Source organism: Pelodiscus sinensis, chromosome 24, assembly GCF_049634645.1.
Source record: "Pelodiscus sinensis isolate JC-2024 chromosome 24, ASM4963464v1, whole genome shotgun sequence".
Lineage (NCBI taxonomy): Eukaryota > Metazoa > Chordata > Testudines > Trionychidae > Pelodiscus > Pelodiscus sinensis.
In genome coordinates this window covers 12,644,109-12,661,775 of record NC_134734.1, presented here as the reverse complement: position 1 = coordinate 12,661,775, position 17,667 = coordinate 12,644,109, and the positions used below count along the sequence as shown (strand labels likewise).

Genomic DNA, 17,667 nt, shown 5'->3' with positions numbered 1-17,667 from the left:
CTCCCTCCCTCTGGGAGCTGCTAGAGCCCCGGCACACACCCCTTGTTGGCAGAAGATACCTCCGGCTGGGCCTGTTACCAAGCCCATGGGGAGGGGTTGGCTCCAAGCTACTTTGCTTATGCTTCATCTCTGAGCTGCCATACTTTGCTGTCCAGGTGCTGGTGTGAATCACCCAGCGGGTGAGCTAGGGACAGCCTGTTACTCTCAGAGCGCCAGTTGGCGCTGCTGACCGCTCTGTTAAAAATCCAGTCAGCAGCGCAGTGGTGGCCCAGACCTAAGGCAAGCTCTCGACCAGCCATGGCTCTGCATGGCTTCAGGAAGCAGCTGCCAGGTCTCTGCAGTCCCTAGGGACTGGAGGGCGTCCAGAGACCAGAAGGCACTTTCTGTAGTAGCCCCGCCCCAACTGCCACCTCTACAGCTCCCATTGGCTGGGAACCACAACCAATGGGAGCTGCAGGAGAGATGCCCATGGGCAGGAGTGCAGTGTGTAGAGCCTCCCTGGATGCCAATTTGCCTAGGGGCCAAAGACCTGGCCTCTGCTCCCTGGGAGCTGTGGTAAGTTCTGGGATCCCACGCCCCAAACCTTCTCCCCATTCATTCCCCCACCCTAAGCTAGAGCCCCCTCCTGCACTCCAAATTTCACATCTCTGGCCCCACCCCAGAGCCTGCATCCCCACTCAGGCACCTCATCCTCCAATCCGAGGCCACTCTCCTAACCAGAGTTCTCACCCCTCCTGCACAGTGAACCCCTAATTTCTGGCCACCACTGGGAGCCCACACCTCTATTCCATACCCTCTGCCACCCCTTATCACAGCCAAGTGAAAGTGAGTGAAGGTGGAGAAAATGAAAGACAGAGGGAGGGGAGATGGAGCAGGCAGGGGGGTTTGGTTTCATGCAATTAGAAAATTAACTACCCTACTTGTCCATGAGGGCCAGTCAGCCTTCACTCACTTGGACCCATAGGAAACCCTCACATCTCTAGAAAGCAAGTCCCTTCTCTGACCTCCCCTAGTCAGATAGACAGATTCCCACTACTGTGTCTAGCTGCCCCCACCTAACACCCGTTGATGCCAGCCAACACCCTCCATAGCCCTTCTTGTCAATGGGTATGTCTACACTTGCACCCTCTTTTGAGCGAGGGATACAAATGTAGACATTTGAAATTGCAAATGAAGCGGGGATTTAAATATCCCATGCTTCATTTGCATATTAACGATATGGCGCTATTTTGAAACAGCTATTTCGAAAAAAGAAACGCTGTCTAGACATGGTTATTCTGAAAGAAAACCCTTCTTCTGAAATAACCCTTATTCCTCCTACAACGAGGTTTACCCGTTATTTCGGAAGAAGGGTTTTCTTTTGAAATAACCGCATCTAGACAGCGTTTCTTTTTTTGAAATAGTGCTATTTTGAAATAGCGCCTTAACGTGAAAATGCAAATGAAGCGCAGGATATTTAAACCCCAGCTTCATTTGTAATTTTGAGTGTCTACATTTGCATCCCGCTTTCCAAAGAAGGTGCAAGTGTAGACATACCCAAAGTTGTTTTCTGAAGATAAACATCATCTCAGCAGGAACTGGTCATCAGCCACAGGTCTCCACCCTGCAGAGGAAGGAGAAGCTAAGAGCTGCCTTTCTAAAGTTTACCAGCAAGCCACCATTTAGATGTATACATGTCAATTTATATCTAGCCTATCCAAGCCTCATTTTAAATCCTATCTTATCCATTTGCCCTCACCATGACATAAACATGTTGTGACTCAGATGCCACAATGCCATAACTACCAAATCCTTTTATTTAGTACTAGCTGGATTTACCCGGCGTCGCTCAGGAAACCGGAGGAACAAAATTTAGAAAAACAGAAGCTGGTCCTGACAGCCTCCAGCCACACTGCAGCTGCCAGTGCCTGACATCTGGCCATTATGGCAGACCCCCATGCTTTTCTACTGCTGCATAAAGCAAAATCTCTGACTAAAAAAGGAGCATTGCAATGTTGAGAATCAGGGGGTATGTCTACACTAGCTCGTTAGTTCGAGCTAGATAGGCAAATGAGGGCAACCGGAGTTGCAAATGAAACCCGGGATTTAAATATCCCGGGCTTCATTTGCATGTTCCCGGGCGCCGCCATTTTTAAATCCTCCTTAGTCCGAACTAACTGCCCGCGGCTAGATGCGGCAGTTAAACGTTAATTCGAACTAACTCCTTAGTTCAAATTAACTGTTACTCCTCATTCCTCCAGTCTTGGAGCCATTAAAAGCACTTTGGAAGGGAGAGCCCCCAAATCACCATGGCTTGTTTCTCCACCATTACTGGAAGCATATGGAGGCCTCCTCTTCAATAGTGCAATGTTTTGCATCCTATCAGATGGTAAACTTTTTTTTTTTTTTTGCTAATTATCCTTGTAGAAGCTAATGGTTTTTGGTAGGGAAGTAGGGGACAGGCATGCTGGGTATGCAAATTCTCATCCAAGAACTGAGTATAGGGGATGCTTCAATCAATGGGACTGGCCCTACTGAATGTGAGAGATTTCAAGGTGACACCTCAAACTCTTCTCCCATCTTTTTTGATGAAACTATGAGTCAACTACCTGAGCCTGCTGGCACCTCTATAGTCCCTCCTCCAGCACCACCCCCTTGACCAGTTGCCCCTCCCATGGACTGCATCTCTTCCCCCCACCCCCCGGATCATCCAGAATCAAACCCAGGATCAGTGCCCAGATTTGAGTGATCCCCCCTGCCTTGGATTAATTTCTCACCCACTCAGCATCATCCAGTGCTGCCTCTTGGGCCAGTGCCCCTTAAAGGAGCCCCCCCCACACACCGTAGGCTTCATTTCTCACTCACTCTCTGCAGGATTGTCTAGCCCCACTTCCTTCATCCCCCTACAATCCTGCCGTCCCCCCACTCGCCCCCAATGGTCCAGGCCCCCCCACAATCCTGCCTCCCCAGACCAGCCCACCCCCCAATGATCCAGCCCCCTCCAATTCTGCCCTCCCCCCACTAGCTCCCAACGGTCCAGCCCCCCTCCGGGACCAGCCCACCCCCCAACGATCCAGCCCCCGCAATCCTGCCCTACTCCCCACTCACCCTCGATGGTCCAGCTCCCCCAGACCAGCCCCCCATTCATTCCCTCCCTCCAGCTCTCACTTCCAGGTCCCCGATACGCCTCCTTCTGGACATTTTTTCAAAGTGGCAGCTTAGTGGTAACAGCAGCCCCTCCCCCTCCGCCTACAGCGAGCCCCAGCAGCAACCCACCCACCCATTGATCGGCCACCGGGCCCCGAGCCAATCACACTATTGAAGAAGGGCCTCCATATGCTTCCAGCAATGACGGGAAAGCCACTTCTCTCATCTCTTCCCTTTCACAGTACCTTAAAACCTTCTCCTGGAGGAAAGGTTCTCCTTTATATATTAGATTAAGTATTCTAGCGCTGTGTGTTCTCACTCAAATGGTACTATCCTTCTTTCAGTTTCCCTGTTCTTGGCCTCAGAGTTCCTGTGGCAGTGAGTTCCAGAGTCTAACTACCTGGGGCTATGTCTAGACTGCATCCTTCTGTCAACAGAGGGATGCAAATCAAGCACATTGAAATTGCTAATGAAGCAAGGATTTAAATATCCTATTCCTCATTTGCATAAACATGGCTGCCACTTTTTTTTCCGAAACGGAGCTTTTTAAAAAAAAAAAAAAAAAAAAACGGCAGTCTAGACACGGATCTGTCAAAAATAAAGCCTTTTTCAACAGATCCTATATTCCTCAAAAAATGAGGTTTACAGGATCTGTCGAAAAAGGGTTCCACGTCTAGACTGCCGGGGGGGGGGTCCAAAAAACTTCATTTCGAAAAAAAGTGGCTGCCATGTTTATGCTAATGAGGCGCAGGATATTTAAATCCCTGCTTCATTAGCAATTTCAACGTGCCTCATCTACATCTCTCTGTCGATAGAGAGGTGTAGTCTAGACACACCCTGGGTGAGCAGAAACATGTTTCCTGGCATCCATTCTGATTTTGCCACCTTGCAATGCCAGTGGCCCTCCCTTACTCTTCTGAGGCAAGGAGAGCAGAATCCACCAACTTCCTCCTCTAGCCCAGTCACTGTTTTACGGATGTTTCCTGTGTCGTCTCCCTCAAGTAATAAATCTGCCTATTCTGTGTCTCCTCCTAAGGAAAGTTTCCCAGGGCCTGGTCACTCTTGTCCCACTTCTCTGTTCCCCCCAAATCCGTTGCTGTGACGAGGTGACCAATGCATCACAGTTGAAGTTGCACCACCGATTTATAGAATGGCGATGAAATAGCCCCTGTATCATTCTCCAACCCATCCCTGATGCAGGCTACATGCCCTTTTTCTTTCTGGACTTTGGAAAGAGATTTCACCTGGCCCGTCAGTAACGATGCCCAGATCTTTTTCCTGGATTATTGCCAGCAATTTAGATGCCAAGGAGCAACTCGTACCTTTCCCACCGACAGCCACTGCTTTGCATTTATCAACCAAGCAGCCTGTTTACCTGGCTTGGTGAGTTCCCCTGGAACATCCTCACACACTGCTCTGGACAGTGAAAGGGCAGCGTGAGGGCAAATGGGAGCAATAAGGGAACCAGGAAATCAGTTTATTGCACCAGCAGCAGTAATTTCAGAAAGGTACAGAGCAATTTTTGTGAACTGAAGGAAGCAGGAGTGATTCTGGACATCAGCACCTGGAAGGCTCCCTCTTCCATCACCTCATGTAAAATAATGGACGGAACGCTGACAAGCATCACTAACCATCTGGAGGGGAATGGAACCATGACCAGTAAGTAACTGGGGGCATAAATCTTGACACACACAGCTGATTGCTTTTCTTGACATGCACTTTACAAAGGGAAAGGAGAGCGACAAAGCAGAAGACATCAGCTCTGGATTTTAACAAAGATTTTGACATGGTGGCTCATAAACCCTGTGCTTATAATTAATTCAAATTGGCTGGGGAATGAAATCGGCAGGCAAGACAGAAAACTAGCTGCAGGGCCACGAACAAAGCAGTGCTAACCATTCCGGTACTGTTGGGCACTGCCACAACCATTGCCAGACCTGGTCTCTTCCTGGATCATCACCAGGGCTCTTGGTGAATAACATGCAACGCCGATGGTGCTAAACCAGGAGGAACTGCCGGCACCATGCAGACAGAGACATAATCCCAGAGATCTGTGAAAACTGGATGTGTGGGAAGGATGAACTGGGATTCTTCTGGGAAATAGCAGATCTAACATCTGGGAAATATCCTAGATCCAGATAGTCTGTGGGAGGAAGATGGCTGGGCAGTAGGAAAGGGTAAAAAGAGTAGGGAAGGTGAATAATGCCTTCAAGCACCACAGGGCTGCGAAGAGGGAGCTGTGCGTTAGATCTGTAACCCCAAAGCAGGGAGGGGGTGGGCCTTCCCTGGAGCACTGCAGGATATTGTGTCCATTCTGGGCACCTCGTTGCAAAGATACTGACCAGCCGGATGGAGTCCAGAGAAGAGCAGCAAAGAGGCTACAAGGAGGCCTTTATAAGAAAAGCTTAAATCTGATTATTTGACAAAATGGTAATTAAGGATGTATGCGTGCACGCTCAGTAGTATGCATGTGTGTGCTAGTGCATTTGGGCATGCATGCTACAGTGTGTACATGAGGGTGCGAGATTAAAGCTGAAAGGCCCGTAGTGCACAGAAGGGGGTACAATTTAGGTGGAGTAAGCAGGAACAACAGGATGAAATGAATAAAAGGAATGGTGAGCTGCATCTCCAGGATTGATAGATTAGGGAAGGGAACTGTTTCCTAGAGAAGAGGAGGGTGAGCAAAACCCTGGAAATGCCCTGCATGGAAGGCTGCTGCCTTGGTCCCTGAGCTAATCCCCAGCTCCGATTCACCTTACAGGGGAGGGCAGAGAGCCAAGCCCAGATTCCTTCTGCATCAGAATCATAGTCCCAGGGAATAGCAGACCTGGTGCATGGGGCTTATCTACCTTATTTCTTCCCTTTCCTCTCTTTTTCCTTCTGGCTAATGGGACTAGCTTAGCCATCCAAGACTGTATGTTTTGCTACAATGCTGTAAGTCTTTGACCAGACGAGAAGGTTAAAGCAACAATGTGTGGGAAGCCCAATGCTGTTACCAGTTTGCCAGGCCATGGAGCAGCTGATGAGACCTGTTGCTGGGCCTCTGTTTCCGCAGCAGTAAAATTGCAGGTGAGAGTCAACACCAGAGACTGAAGCTGCATTTTCTCTCCCCTCCCGTGTGGGTTTGTCTAGTTCTAGGGCAGGAGTGGGGAACCTAAAGCCCAGGAGAGAACCCATGCATTGGAGAGCCTGCGGGGCTGAAGCACACAAAATCTACTAGCCTGGGCATCCCAGGCTCTGGTGTGCGAGGGGAACGTGGGGAGTGTCCTTCTTGCTTCTCAGTCAGGGCCACGTCAGTGAGAGTGTTTTGGTTTTTTGGTTCTCACTTGTGTGGGACCCTCAACTGATTTTTCTGTGGTTCAGCGACCCCCAACCCCAAAAAGGCTCCTCACCCTTGTTCTAGGAAATAGGCTGAGACTCTCATAGCAGCAACAATGAGCCCTCCACCTCTGCTCAGCTAACTTCCACTTTCCCCTCAAAACACAGTCATTATTGACTTAGGCACTGGCTAAGAGACTGTCAAACAAAGGACTATTGTTTATAGAGACTTTGCTCCCATGGAAGGGAAAAGACCAAGGCAGTTACCATGACAGCCGGAGTCCATACTTTGCATTGCCAGGACTATCACCAGTTGGCCTTCTCGTCTGTATCTCTAAGTTAAAAGGATGGTTAATGGTAGGCTTGTCCCAGGACGAAGCAGGCTGAGGGCTCTGGATACCAAACCCCCAGACCATGCTTAACATTGTTCCATGTTAGACAGCAACAGGGCCTTAACAGCTCTGGCTCTTTGGGCCCATTTACTCTCCTAAACGCAACATCACAGTGAGGTCTGAGTGACGTTTGAGGCTCCCTCTGGCTCGGGAGGAGAAGGAGAGCTGCTATGGTGGCTCCATGCTGCAGGCCTCGAGGAGGGAGCATGGACAGGAGCACAGTGGCTTGGCTGGGTGTGTTAGCCTGAGTTCTCAGCTCGCTTCGCAGCCCTGCTCGTGACAAATCCCGTGATCAGGCCCGTGGCGTCACGTCCTAGGATGTAGGATCTGGTGTAGATGATCGGAATAGATACATAAGCAGACCAACAGACACCAGCTTCAAATTGTCTGACTTTGGGCCCCTCATGAGCTTGTGTAGCCCTCAGAGGAATATAATAGCGACTATCACTCACAGAACAACGCAATTAAATTCAACATCCTTGTGCAGAGGTTGGGAGGTGGGGCAAAGGGGGTCTGAATACCAAAGCAGCCCACCAGAGGAGCATTTAACTTCATAAAGGGGATCCACCCAAACAAGGAAGACTGTTCAATGGAAATTAAAAGGAACAGTCACAACAATGAAATGCCTGCAGGCAGCATGAAAACTTTCTAAAAACCACCATATTGGAAACGCAAATTAAAGGTATATCTCAAATAAAAAAAAATAAAACGTCACTATAGCTAAACAGAGCAAAAGAGTCAGAAGCTAAGTATCATTCTTTGAAAACTGGAAGTCAAATTCTACAGAGGAAAATGGAAAGCAGCATTAACTCTGGCAAGTCAAGTGGAAAAGTGTAATTAGGCAGGCCAAGAAAGACTTTGAAAAGCAACTAGTAAATGACACAAAAACTAAGAGCAGTAATTGTTTTAAATGCATCAGAAGCAGGAAGCCACAATCAGTGGGATCCTTGGACGATGGAGATGTTAAAAGAGCACTCAGGACAAATCTATTGCATAAAAGCTAAATGAATTCCTTGCATCAGCCTTCACTGTGAAGGACGTGACGGAGATTCCCAAACCTGGGCCATTCTTTTAGGTTACAAATCTGGGGAACGGTCCCATTCTGAGGTGCTGATGGAGGAGGTTTTAGAACAAGCTGATAAATGAAACACCAGTAAGTCACCAGAACCAGATGGTATCACCCAAGAGCTCTGAAGGAACTCAGATATGAAATTGCAGAACTAGTAACTATAAGCATGTAATCTTAAATCAGCCTCGGTATCAGAGGACTAAAGCAACTCTCATTTTCACTCAAGGTTCCAGAGGTGAGTCTGACACTTACAAGCTAGGAAGCCTATTTGCAGTACCAGGCAATGTGGATGAAACTATAATAGAGAATAGAATTATCAGACACATGGATTAACATGATTTCTTGGGGAAGAGTCAACACAGCTTTTCTGAAGGAAAATCATGCCCTACCAATCTACTAGAATTCTTTGAGGATGTCAACAAACAAGGGTGATCCAGTGGACGTGGAGTATTTTGATTTTCAGTAAACCTTTGCTAAACTCCCTCATCTGAGCCTCTTAAGCAAAGTGAGCAGCCATGTGTTAAGCAGGGAAGTGCTCTCATGGTTCAGAGTAACTGATTAAGAGGCTGGAGACAAAGGGTAGAAATAAACCGCTTTCACAGAGAGAGGTAAGTAGTGAGATCCCAAGGATCTGTATGGGGACCAGTGAGGTTCAACACATCCACAAACAATCTAGAAAAAAGGGGTAAACAACAAAGTGGCAAAATTTACAGATGATACTAAGGGCAGGTCTACACTTAAAACATTGCATTGGTGCAGCTGCACTGCGTTAGCACTCACGTGAAGAAGCTCCTATTCCAATAAAAGAGCTTCTCTCAGTGGCATAGTTACTCCACTTCCCTGAGAGGCAATAACTATGTTAATGCAAGAAGCCCTCCCATCCACATAACTTCCCATGCGGACAGCACTAAGTCAGTATAAGTACACTGCCTGGGGTGTGGATTTTTCACACCCCTAAACGATGTAGCAATACCAATATAGTACTGTAACGTAGGCCTGGACTAAGTTAATCCAGATAGTTAAGAGAGATAATGCAGGTGAGATAAAATATTTTAATTAGACCACTGACTGTTGGAGACAGAGAGACAAGCTTTTGAATTACACAGAGGGATTCTACAAGAACTCCTATATAGCTGCTGTATGCTGGCAGGAGAGAGCAATCCCTTGGGCATAATTAACCCACCACAACCAGCAGTGGTAGCTATGACAGCAGAAGGAGCTCTCCCTCCAACAGAGTGCTGTCCACTCCAGCAACGTGTGCCATGCTTAGTTTATATTGTTCTATGTTTTTAAGCAACATGTTGTGCAGGGCCTTGCAGAAGTGTAAGCATGTACATCCACACTGTTACCTTTCTTAACCAAACTTGTAATCTCAAGTTAGTTGTGTGTGATCCCTTGGGTGGAGTGTGTCAGTGTGTGTGGGATCCTGTTGTTGGGGTGTATAGCGTGCGTGTGTGTGTGTGTCTGTATTTCCCGGATTTGGCTTGTATGCCTACGGGGCATGTTTATATCAATCCTGAGCATATGATCCCTGGTTTAAAGGTGTGTTGTGCACGTCCCCCTGGTTGTGTGTTTGTGTTGGCAGTCCTGCTGCACTGAGTCACCAACAGGCCATAGGGAGGAGGGAGGAGTGCTGTGCATTCTCGTGAGGCATCACTTCCCCTCCACTGGTCCCAGTGGGTCAGCCATATTGAGAACACATCTGCAGCCCCCAACAGCTAGGTCAACGTTTCCATAGCAATGGGCTCCATGGGTCACTTTCCCTCAGGCCCCAAGGGGAGAGAGGACAGGCAGGCAGCAGGGGAGGAACTCCTGGCACCCAACCCCCCACAAGGGGCAGTTGGAGGGACGGCTCCCATAACCTGGGACAGTGTTTCTCAACCAGTGGTACGAGTACCCTTAGGGGTACTCGAGAGAAGTCTGAGGGGTACGCCAAGACAACTGAAATTTGGAAAAAACTGAATTTTTGTTCTAAGTTTTACAGCACTTTATTATTTTTGTACTTTTTATATCCAAAAATTTCATCACCTGCCTGGCTACGATTAAGTTGTTTAAACAAATGCGTTGCAATGGTAGAAAAAAACCTGTGTGCGCCAGAAAACTGTAGGTACTAGGGGTACTTCTGCAAACTAGTGTACTAGGGGTACACTGGGCAAACCCTCCAGGCCTGGGTTTTCCTCTAGAAACCAGGCAGAGTTAGAGGCTCTGTGCTGCCTCCCCATGCAAGTGCCTTTGTATCCACCCTCCTAGCAAAGCGGAGCCTCCTGGACTGCGGGCCATGGGCTGTCTGGAGACTTTGGTTTCCCCTGCCCTTGAGCCCTCTGTGTTCCCCAGCTTGGCCCAGCATGACAGCTTGTCCCTGCTCTGCTCTCAGCGTGGTTTTTGGCACTGTCCGTGGCGGCCGTGTCTCTGGGAGCAGTCGCTCTCAATTAGACGCTCAAAGGTAGTTGTGCTAAGATCTCGGCTGCTGGCTCAGCTGCCCCCGCCCCTCCTGTATTAACCTGCCATTCGCTGACTCACAGACTCCCCCACAGGCTCCAAAATAAGTTGTTCTCAGAAGCTCTCATGTGGGGATCAAACAAGGTCCTGATGAGCCATTCAGTCAGTGAGTGAGTAGCGCTGGGGCCATCTCAGCCAACGACAGAGCACAAGAGCATCAGCAACCAAATCCACAGCAAGCCCCCGCTTCCACTCCCACAGCTCCCCACTCAGCAGCTGGCTCTTGGCCAGCAGGGCCATGACCCCCCCCCCATTGCTCAGGGTGCCAACCCAGCATATCCCAAGCATATAAGTCTCCCCTCACCCCTATCACAGCCAGCGCCTGACCTGCAATGGCCCTGCCCAGTCATGCCACACAGCCTGCAGTGCAGGGGCGTGTACCCAGCTAAGGCTGACTCTCACCAGCTAGCACCAGTGATGATAGTGAGAGCTGGGAACCGGGAGCCACAAAGCAGGGGCCAAACCCCGAGAAAAGTCAGTGAGATCGAGAGGAGAGAAGAGACTGGGCAAGACACCGGAGCCTGAGGCAGCACGAGACAGAACAGGGTCCCCTCTAGACACTGCACCATCAGGAAAACACACCAAAGAGTCGGGGAGAGGCAGAGATGACCTCCCCATGGAGCAGCCTCTATCCCAGACAGCTGGAAGCCCCTCCCAGGGCAGCTCGCTTCCTAACACTGTAGGGGCCAGCCTGGTTATTCACCGGGACCTGTGTGGAACATGGGCCAGGGAGATGCTTTGAAACACTGAACCTTAGGCAGGTCCTTCCCCAAGGCATCTGGCAGCCTCTACCTGTCCCCATCTCTCCTGCAGGCCTCAGTGCAGAAGCTAGATCCCAAGGCAGAGCCTGATCCCGCCCCGATACCTCCCCCAACCACACCCCACACTTCCTGCTAGCCAATAGGATACGAGATTAACTATGACATCACAGACAACTATCCTCTCAAATACAACCAAAACTACCCTCCCCCCCCACCGAGCTGCTGACCCAGGCTCCTGCTAAGTAATGATGAGCACCCCACACTTCTCCAGCTCTGGGCATAGGGCAGTGACAGCTGGAGCAGGGACATAAGTCCTATCAGCAGGAGGGCTCTAGCCTGAACCCACACATCTACATGGACGTTTCACAGCCAGGCAGGCAGGCAGCCTGATCCCTGCGAGCCAAGTCAGCTGACAGAGGCCAGCCCCAGCGTGGGTGCTTAATTGCAGTGTCCACGTACCCAGAGGGGTCAAGCTCCAGTCTGGCTTCAAGGCTGACCTCTCAGCCCCTATGCAGCCTCTCGCTCCGAAGCCCAGCACTGTGGGGGGACAGCCAGCATCTCTTGGGTGGGTGGGAGGGAGGGGCATGAGTCACCCAGGGTGATGGAGTGAGGTGGGGAAACTGGGCAAAGGCAGCAGCTGTGGCAGCTTTGGCAGTTCAGGTCTGGAGCATGACCCCAGCCCCCCCACAGGAGATGAGGGCTAGAGTCCCTCTGTCCTATGAAGAGACGAGAGCCTGAGCACACACCCAAGGAAGGGTGCTGAGCACGAGCCTGTCCAGCATTGCTGGAGGAATGCCCTCCCACTCACCTGCTTGCTGCCCCCTCCTGCCTCCCCTCCAGGCAGCCATTCGCACTGTTGCCTCCAGACTAGGAGCTTGTGGGCCTGTCTGCTCTGGGATAGGAACCCCTCACCTCAACACTGCCCCTGCTCCAGACACGCACCCTGTTTCCTCCTCACAGTCCACCTCCTGTCTCATGTGCCACAGCATCTCCAGGGGCCATCAGCTGCAGCTTCTAATATGTGCTAGCAGCTGGGCTCAGAGGGGGCCTTGCATAATCGCCCCTCCCCATTACCCAGCCTGCCAGCTGGAGAGATGGGGCCCCCAAAGCAGGAGCTGCGGGGGGCGGCAGAAACCTCCTTCCAGGAAATCTGACCCCATCTTCTGTCTGCTGCGCCTTCCTCACCTGGGGGCACCAGCTTTCCAATGTGCCCCTGCCAGATGCAAGGCCTCCCCCCACCAAGGAACTTTGCAGGTGGCTGCACTGGTCAGGCTCCTGCTACTCTTCTCAAGGCAACAATGAAGTGCCCCTCAGCTTTTGAACATCACCCCAAGTACTCACCCCCACCCCACTGCAGCTGCCTGGCCCTGTGGGGGAGGCCCTGGCTCAGGAGTTCCCAGGGAGAGCATAATAGCCAGCTGCTGTGCTCACTCTGCAGCCCTCATGGCTACACACAGCAGCACTTTGGCTGCAGAATTTCACCCCTGTCGTTCCCAGTATGGGACCCAGGCAAGCTGTGCTAAGGATTGGCTGCCCTGGTCATCTGGAGGTGGCTCAGAGGAAGCTGACTGCAGGCAGTGGGGTACCTGGCAGTGTGCAATGGGCTGAACGAGGAGGCTGGTCTGGGTTGCAATCACAGCACCTGTTCTCTGAACAGCAGGAAGGCCGGAACCAACTTCCAGGGGGCAGCATTAAGCCCAGCTCCAAACAGCAAAAGGAGTAGGGCCTCTTCTGCCTGGAGCAGGGAGGGGCCAGCCTGAGCCCTCCCTCTTCATCTCCCAGGTTCACCTGGGCTCCTAGGTCTGCAAATGTAACAATATGGTTTTTCTGTAGCCATACTGGAAGACCTAAACTAAAGCCTTCTTCTGCAGCCAAACTGAAGAGTAGCAGCCATTAGCTGTAAAGCCTGGAGACATCTACTCACATTCCCTCTAAATTGCATTAAAATAGTATCACACTAGGCTGTGAGAAGAGGATCCTGTCCTAGTGGCCCCCACTGTCACCAGAGAAAGAAACAAATATCAAGAAGGGTAAAGAGAAAACTAAATTAACAGCATTTCGTCTGGCAAGAAATTGTTTACCATTAATTGAGGTTGTGGAATCTGCATTCTATGATTATTGTCCTTACTTTCCTAATGTTTGTGTGATCTCTGTCTGCTTTCTAATTGTTTCTGTCTGCTGTATAATTAATTTTGCTAGGTTGGTTAGGTAATTCTGTGACAGTATGTTATGATTGGTTAGTGAATTATACTAAAATAATTGGTTAAGGTATAACTAAGCAGGACTCAAGTTTTGCTATATAGACTGGGGTCCAGGAAGGAGAAGAAGCAAAAGGAAAAAAGGAAGAGGGGGAAAGCAAGAAGAGGAAAAGGGAAGGAAAGAATGAAAGGAACACCAAAAGAAGTAAGGAAAACCTGGAAGAACTCACCTCCAAAACTCAGCCTAAGACCAGAGCTGCCAGAACTCCTCTGCATGATCTGATGTGCAGCAGTTAAGATCCAGAGAGACTGATCTTGCCTGGCCAACAGGGGAAGTCTGCCTGCCTTTATCAGGATTGGTGAGCATGACACTGTGTGCATAGGGACACTGTGTATTCAAGGGGCTGGGGGCAGAGGGAGTTTGGAGAAGAGGCTTAGAGCAGTGGTCTCCAACCTTTTTAACCACAAGGTCACTTTTTCAATTTAAGTGCAATGTAAGATCTACCTCAAACCCAAATACCCTTCCCCCCCCCCCCCCTTCTGAGGCTTCACCACTGCTCCACCCTTCTCTGAGGCCTCACCCTGCTCACTCCATCTCCCTTCCTCCCCAAATCTCATTCACTTTCACTAGGCTGGGGTAGGTGGTTGTCGTGCAGGCTCTGGTCTTGGGCCAAGGGGTTTGGAGTGTGGGAAGTGGGACAACCTGAAGGCAGGGCAATGGGGGTGAGTTCTGGAGTGGCCTAGGGGATAGGGCATTTGCCTGGGGAGTGCAGGGTCGTGGGCTTGAGTCCTTCCCTCCCACACACGCACCCTTGGAGCAGCTGGGCAGACACTACAGGCTATGCCAGGGATAGAGCTAGCTCCTGTATTAGGAATGTAAGGGGATTGTTAGCCCCTTACTAAAACTCAGTGGGAGTTTTTGGTTGGCCAGCTCCCAGTACCAAAAGGGGAAGGGTCCATCAGAAATCAGGGCCCCTAAGACTGACAGACCCCAGGGACAATGGGAAGAGGCTAACACTCCAGCTCAGCCTGATTGACAGGTTGGACAGATCAATGAAAGAATTAGAAGGCCAAGTCCCGTCCTCCGTGTGAGCTGGGATTTTGTAGGTCTCTGGGAGAAAAGGAGAGAGAGCTGGAAAAGCAAGCTGTGCGGAGAGACAGACCTACAGTGACAGAGCCCAAGGAGCACAGCAAACTTGCAGTGACCAGAGAGCCAAAGGGGTCAGAGAAGCAACACAAGGAGCTGGAGTCTGGCAAAGCCACACAGTCTGCAGCTGGGTGTGGTGAGCAGCTGGGACTAGCAAAGGGGGGAAAAGAGGCTCTGGGCAGGGACATGCCACCAGCCAAGAGGCCCTGTAGGCCAGACTTGGGAGAGGGATTGTAACTAACTCGGAGAGGGGTCCTGCCACCTAGAGCCTGAGGCTGTGTGGTCACTGCCAGAGCAAGCGTGTCCAACCTGCAGCACAGCCAGGGCCTGAGAAAGAGCCCTGGGACCTATAAGGAACAAACTGTGAACTGTCCTTACACTCTGCTGTTTGTGATGTCCCCGTGCTACAGAGCAGGACTGTGTGTTCTCATTTAACCTTTCTCGTTTTTCCTTATTCTTATTTTTTTAATCAGTTGTTGTTTAATAAATTGTATTTGCTTTGAACTGAGTGAAATTATCACTGGGTCAAGAAAGCATGCAGTATGCAGAGAGCACCCCGGAGTGGGGACACCCTAGCCCCTGCCCCAAGTGACTACAAAGTCGGGGATTAAGTCGCAGAAAACCTGGGCCCAGCCTTGTTGGGATTTCGAGGACTCTGCTACTCAGGAGAGTGGAAGGGGAGCCCTCAGTGTCAGGGAGGCCTTTGGGTAAAAGAAGTGGGAGAGGGGGACTCAGATCCTTTCACTTGTCCATTTCACCAGGGTAGTATAGAAGCCAGGAAAGTTCCCCACACTAGCGGGACCATTCCTCCGCTTACAGGAAGGCAGGATAAGAGACTCCTTGAAGGCAGGGAGGTGGGGTGGGTTCTGGAGTGGCCATGGGGATAGGGCATTTCCCTGGGGAGTGCAGGGGGGTGGGCTCAAGTCCTGCCCAGCCTGCCAGCCAAGACCAGTTGCCCCTGGGATGGAGCTGGCTCCCACATTAGAAAGGCAAGATAAGAGACCCTCTGAAAGCAGGGAGGTGAGGTGGGTTCTGGAGTGGCTATGGGGATAGGGCATTCACCTTGGGAGCACAGGGGGGTGGATTCAAGTCCTGACCCATCCCCTCCACTCACCCTAGGAACAAGCAGACAGCCAACACAGGCTGCCCCAGGGATGGAGCTGCCCACTGTATTAGGAAGGCAGGATGAGGGACCTGCTGGAGGTGGGGTGGGTTCTGGAGTGGTATAGGGCATTTACCTGAAGAGCACAGGGTTGTAGGCTCAAGTCCTGCCCCCCTCCACCCACCCCAAGAGTGGCCAGACAGCTGCCCCAGGGATGGAGCAGCAGAGTCAAGGCAGGCTGACTTCTGCCTTGGCCCTGCACCACTCCTGAAAGCAGCTGGCATGTACAATGCCTCTCATCTACAGGTATACAGTTCCCCGTCATTGATCAATGGGTGCTGCAGGACACCACGGGCAAGGACACACATGGAGACCCCTGCTCTCACCTTCTTGGGGGCTGCAGGGACATGCCAGCCACTTCCAGGAGCAGCAATTCCCACAGGGATAATTACTCCAGACATGACAGGTTAGGCATTTTAGAACTCACTACTCACAGAATTAAATTTAAGCATAAGAGAGAAATGAAAGGTATGAAATGCACAGACCAGGCGAAAACCACTTTGCAAACAGTAAAAGTAGCAACAACCCGATGAGAGAGAGAGAGTGAGTGTGTGTGTGATTTGCATTACCGAGCTCCCTCCATCCCCTTCTCTCTGTGTGGAGACAGAGTACAGGAGTTGGGGGAGGAGGGACACTCTGACATCAGTGCGGCCCCTTCTCCCTCCTGCACAGCAAGCAGGAGGCTCCCAAGGGGCAGCTCCAAGGCAGAGGGCAGGAGCAGCATGACAGTAGGTGGAGGGGCAACTGAAGTGCCAGCACTTGAAACCTCCCCGGCCAAACCAGTCAGGGTCACCTGCCAGAAGCTCCAAGATCTACTAAAAATAAAATATAATGGAGATGCCTATCTCCTAGAATTGGAAGGGACCTTGAAAGGTCATTGAGTCCCAGTCCCCTGCCTTCTCAGCAGGACCAAGTACCATCCCTGATGAATTTTTGCCCCAAATCCCTAAATGGCCTCCACAAGGATTGAACTCACAACCCTGGGTTTAGCAGGCCAATGCTTAAACCACTGAGCTATCCCTCTCTACTGGTAGATCTTGATCAACTGGTTGGTGACCACTGGCTTAGAGGAACTGTGAGGGTGAGCAGGGGAGAGTATGCTGAGACCTGACTCTGAATCCAGGCACTATAGCACATGGCTGGCACCAAAGCAGGGGAAAGCAAGAGGAAGACTGCTCATGTGCCGTGGAGTGGGGGGGACAAGGCAGCAAAGGGGGCATTGAGCAGATGCGGCAATGCGTAGGGAAGGTGGTGGGCAACTGGGAAGGGTGGAGGAAGGAGGAGAAGCAGAGGCAGGAGGAGAAGCAGGGCAAGATGGGAAGGAAAGGCAGAGGAAGAAGCTGCAGGTGGGTGGGTGAACAAACAGTTTGCAAGCCATGCAAGCCAGCAGCAAGGACCCAGCTGCTAAAACACAGTTGCAGGGAGAGGAAGGTCTGCTTCTGCTTTGATTAGCAGCTGTCTTCAATACTGGATCTCAACTTAATCCTGAGGGGAATTTCTGCCCTGTCATGAGTCTCCCAGGACACAACTCTGGGGACAAGGGGCCTCTCCCCACACCTACATCCCACCTAGTGGGTAGGCCTGGCCCATCCAGGCGTGTCCTACGGTAACTGGTGTGATAGTGAGATTTTTGGAAGCTTGGTTGCCTCAGTTTCCCCTATATCATGCATTGCTCCCCAGTAGGGGCAAAGCACCAGTTAGCTCTATGGGCAGGCTAAGACACGTGGGACCAAGAGAGGTGGGGGACGGGGAGGGAAAGGACTGGTTGTTTGAGGCCAACCCCATGTCAGTGGAGAATCAGAGAAAGCCCCAAGACAGTGACACCAGATTGAGGATGGTGGATTTCTCCTCAGCAGGAAAGCAGAGCAGAGACTCCAGCTTCAAAACAAAGGATGGGAGAGAATTTGTGGCTTCTGGAGGAAGCTGGGGGCTCTCTCCCCTGGGCACTGTCTTAGGCCAGATCTATACTACAGACTTGTATCAGGATAACTACAT

The 17,667-nt window shown here is 50.9% G+C and overlaps 1 protein-coding gene across 5 annotated transcripts in view; it reads right to left on the bottom strand.

Annotated features, from left to right (window-relative positions):
- Positions 1-17,667, bottom strand: part of CADM3 (cell adhesion molecule 3) — a 125,737-nt gene that overhangs the window by 66,977 nt on the left and 41,093 nt on the right. For 2 of the 5 annotated variants that reach the window (XM_075907115.1, XM_075907119.1), the window contains exon 1: positions 12,752-12,988. The exons of 2 other annotated variants lie outside the window; for them this stretch is intronic. In XM_075907115.1, the coding sequence (XP_075763230.1) occupies positions 12,752-12,857 (106 nt within the window). In that variant the 5' untranslated portion in view covers positions 12,858-12,988. Of the gene's footprint in view, positions 1-12,751; positions 12,989-17,667 lie in introns of those variants that run through there. One more of the 5 variants, XM_075907117.1, reaches the window with a different exon arrangement.